Source organism: Cyprinodon variegatus, unplaced genomic scaffold, assembly GCF_000732505.1.
Source record: "Cyprinodon variegatus isolate N-32 unplaced genomic scaffold, C_variegatus-1.0 Scaffold1053, whole genome shotgun sequence".
In the NCBI taxonomy this organism is placed as follows: Eukaryota; Metazoa; Chordata; class Actinopteri; order Cyprinodontiformes; family Cyprinodontidae; genus Cyprinodon; species Cyprinodon variegatus.
Genome location: NW_015151506.1, coordinates 247,083 through 251,145, shown reverse-complemented (window position 1 = coordinate 251,145; position 4,063 = coordinate 247,083). Strand labels below are relative to the sequence as shown.

Below are 4,063 nucleotides of genomic sequence, written 5' to 3'. Positions count from 1 at the left end.
AGGCACGCTGCCTTGTGTCACAAGCATTTCCGGCCGCGGGATACTGTGCCGAGTCATTCAAAAACAAAACATGGAGGATAAAATATTGCAATGCATCGCAATAATTCAAGTATCGTGATGCATCGTGATAGAATCGCATCGTGGCCTGTGAATCGTGATTCGAATAGAATCGTGACTTCTTTAGCAATACCCACCCCTAATTTGCACCGTCATTTAAGTTTTTATTGCGAGCTGTCACTACCAAATCCATCCCAGAAGTCTGATCCATCCTGCGCATACATAATAAAATCTGTATCGCTGGTAAAACTGCGTGCTAATGGTCATGATAATACTTATTTATATACTTAAAACATTAAAGAATCTTAAACTACATTCTATAGAAAATATTGAAGACTTTTCTGAAAGTAATGGGTATGTTTTACATTCTGACGTCATCATCGGACGTGCTCAGAGCAGTAACACAGTAACGTTCCAAAGGCTATTTAAGTGTTATGCTTTTTTTTGTTTTTTGTTTTTAGAATATGCAATGTTTCCGCAAATACAAGAATATTCCAAAGGAACCCCTTTCCAGAAAAGGACAAAAGAATAAAAAAGTAAGAAAAACAAAGTTTTGCCTAACTAGAACAGATCGTGCTTCCGGGACGGATCTGGGAGTGACACAAGCCATCGCCAACCGTAACTGGCGGGTACTTTACAGCAGTTGCTGTCAAGATCAGCACGCTAATGTAGCCGCGCTCCGATCACCGGAAAATAGGAAACGATCGGGCCAATCCGAGATCGGGACATCCCTAGAATGGTGAATTTAAACAATTTCAGCCTTCTGCTGTGCTTAGAGAGGTTGTTTATTTAACCTGCATCAGAGAGTCTAAATGCTAATGTGCTAAACAGGTGATCTCTAAATCAGGTAAGAGTTTTGGTTTCATTTAGCAGCTGCTCTCTGTAGTAGATGATGTAATCAGAATAAGCTCTGATGGTCAGCTGAGTCACACTTGTATTTGCGGTATTCAGGCCTGAGGATTTGCGGCGTGAGTTTGGCCGCTATGGGCCGGTAGTAGATGTCTACATCCCACTTGACTTCTATACACGTCAGCCAAGAGGATTTGCATACATTCAATATCCTTTCCTAATGATTTTTAACCTTTTGCTCTAACAAGTCAGTCATCCTTTATGAAGTTTTTCTTATTCCAATTTGACTGAATATCTAACATTCATATTTTTCTGTTATTGCTTCAGAAAAAAGTAAAAGCGTCGAGTTGTGGAAGCGGCCACAAAGAATTACAAAGACCCGTGTAGAGTAGCTGTAAAGGCAAGTGACACAGAGCCCTGCAGGATCAGAGGGAGGGAAAAGGTTGAAAAGAAAAAGTAAAGCATGAAGAGGAAAAGGGAACCAGGACAAAGCTTGGAAATGGCGGCAAAGAGTTGGGAAAAGAAAAGAGGTTTAAGAGGAAAGAGCAAGCAGGAAATCCAACTCTCTCTGGGAGTCGTTTAAAGAGTGTAAAGATCAAGATGAAGTTCAAAGTCAAGCATGGCCAAAGGTAACAAGTCTGAATTATTTTGTATCCTCCCCAAAAACAAATCCGCTAATTTGACGTGAAACCAAAAAAAAGAAAATCAGCTTTCCCTGTGAGATTGATGGCATTTTAATTTTGGTCCAAACAATCTGATAAAGTCTTAATGTTTAATTTGTTTTTATATCTGTCCTGAAACGCTTGCTTCATCTTTTATCTCTACAAAAATCAACTGAGCGTCTGTTTGTTTTCTCACTTTGTCCTGCAGTAGAACTCTGTACCTTTTTTTTATCCGTGTCGTCTCATTAACCCCCTGAATTAAAGTTAAGGTTCTGTGCAGCCTTCATATCCTGATAAGGTTCCCAAAAGAAACAGTGAATGCAGAAATGTGCTTTCCCCGCCGGAACATGTTTTTAAACGTAAAGCAAGAAACTGAAGCCTTAACTGCTCAGCATATTTGAAGATGTGCGAGACGCAGAGGATGCTCTGCACAGCCTGGACAGGAAGTGGGTTTGTGGCCGCCAGATTGAGATCCAGTTCGCCCAGGGTGACCGGAAGAGTAAGTCTGCACCTCTTCCCATCTTTGTCGCCCTTTATTTTTTTCTTTGAAGTTTACTACTTTTGCACCCCCGGCAGCTCCCAACCAGATGAAATCGAAGGAGCGGCGTTCTCCGGGTCGCTCGTCTCGGTACGATGACTACGACCGAGACGGCTGGCGCAGAAGATCGCGCAGCCGCAGCTACGAACGCTACCGATCGCGCAGCCCGTCTCATGACCACCGCCGTAGGCGATCAGAGAGTCCCAGAGAGTGAGTTTAGTTTGTTTGGCTTATTGGGATCCTTCTGCAGGAAAAAGACGAAGCTGATTTTACTTTGATTTTAGGTCTCGTGGGCGGATGTACGGAAGAGGAAGAAGCAGAAGTCGGGAAGAAGACAGGTATTGTTCCCTCTGTCTGGGTCTACAGTACCTTGCTGGAGATTTTAATTGAAAAAAGAATAACAGCAAACCAGTCGAATTACAGAACTAGCCGCCATAAAAGAACACTTTTGTGAATAATGTATGAATATACACTGCAAAAAAGGTAGATCTAAAGAAGTATTTTTTTCTTAAAATAAATGCATTTTTTCTTGAATTGAGGACTTAAGTGAGACACTTTGCCAATGGAACAAGACAATTTACATTTGAAATAAGAAAAAACAATTGCTTTGTCTTATTTCAAGTGCATATCATCTAATTATCTTATTTTAAGAGTAAAAAACCTATTTCCATTGGCAAATTATCTCATTTACCTATTCAAATTAAGGTTAGATACACTCAATTTATATTTTTTACTTATTTCTAGATAGTTTTTGCAGTGTATATTTTTCTTACTTGGGCTCCTTTTGTTCATAATATTCCATAGCTGTCACACCTTGCTGATTTATCCAGCGTATGCCTAATGTCCCAGAATCTCCTAAAATGCTGACATACACTGAACTTTCTATAATTATTTTATTTTATTTTTTGGGGCGTATAAATCGGGTATTCAAAATGAGTCCAGATCGTATGTCCAACGATGGCGTAAATTATGCATAAGACATAACAATGCGATGCGTATACAAAGCATCATTTAACCCTGTAATGCCAAATGTATCATATCTGATACATACGATTTCTGAAATGTTTTGCGTCTGACACCTTTTGTGTAATTTAATGGTTAAAAACTTTGCTCAAAATCCTATTTTACACAATCAGATCTACCTGATAACAGCCAGTAGAAGACTACACAAAAAATAATCTTGACTTATCGCATAGTAATAAATTATTAATATCAAAAATGTATTTCTACTTTTTTCTTTTTACATATTTTGTTAAAAGGACAAATAAGGACTTCAAACCAAAAAAAAAGTAATTTTCTGTTCTGTTTTATTCTGGGATCGGGCTTTAAAGGGTTAAAGCTGCTTTAACTGCGCTCAGTTTGCATAAAAAGATCTTTCATTGTAGTATTAACCTTCCCAAAAAAAAATAAAAAAAACACCACATTAAATAAAAAGAAAAAGAGGGGTTTCTGGTGGCAGCAAATTCAGCATCATGTCTGCTATGCAGTGTGTTGGTGGTGGGCGTGAACGCAGGGAGGATCCATCACTCACCTTCTGGCTCACCCTATGATGGGGATGAAGTCTCCTGTGAACCCCCTTTATACCAAAACGCTGCCAATACGCAGTTATACAGTAGCTGGAAGTTAGGAACACGTTCAGCGCTCGTCTGGAACATTTCAGATACGCTGATATGCGTTGGAGAGAAGTTCTGGATAAGTTAGGCAGAAGTTACTCAGAGGTTTTGGATAAGCTAGACCCGACGTCTTCAACAGGGGGTCTGTGACCCTTAGGGGGTCCAAGGTTGATTAGACTTTTTTTTTTATATATACATTTCCTCCTCTATTTTTTTCCACTCATTGAAATGTCTTTAAATCCACATTAACATGAGTTGAACAGACTGTAGTAAACAGATAAATGGAGGCAGAAGATGTCTTTCAGTCATCAATGCTCACATTCAGAGACACACAGGAGCTCTTT

General features: G+C 39.5%; 1 protein-coding gene across 1 annotated transcript in view; it reads left to right on the top strand.

Moving 5' to 3' along the window:
- srsf10 (serine/arginine-rich splicing factor 10) overlaps positions 1 to 4,063 on the top strand; it is a 9,233-nt gene that overhangs the window by 3,024 nt on the left and 2,146 nt on the right. Inside the window, exons 2-5 of the mRNA XM_015399865.1 lie at positions 1,009 to 1,113; positions 1,964 to 2,067; positions 2,145 to 2,316; positions 2,391 to 2,444. Of these exons, the coding sequence (XP_015255351.1) occupies positions 1,009 to 1,113; positions 1,964 to 2,067; positions 2,145 to 2,316; positions 2,391 to 2,444 (435 nt within the window). The remainder of the gene's footprint in view (positions 1 to 1,008; positions 1,114 to 1,963; positions 2,068 to 2,144; positions 2,317 to 2,390; positions 2,445 to 4,063) is intronic.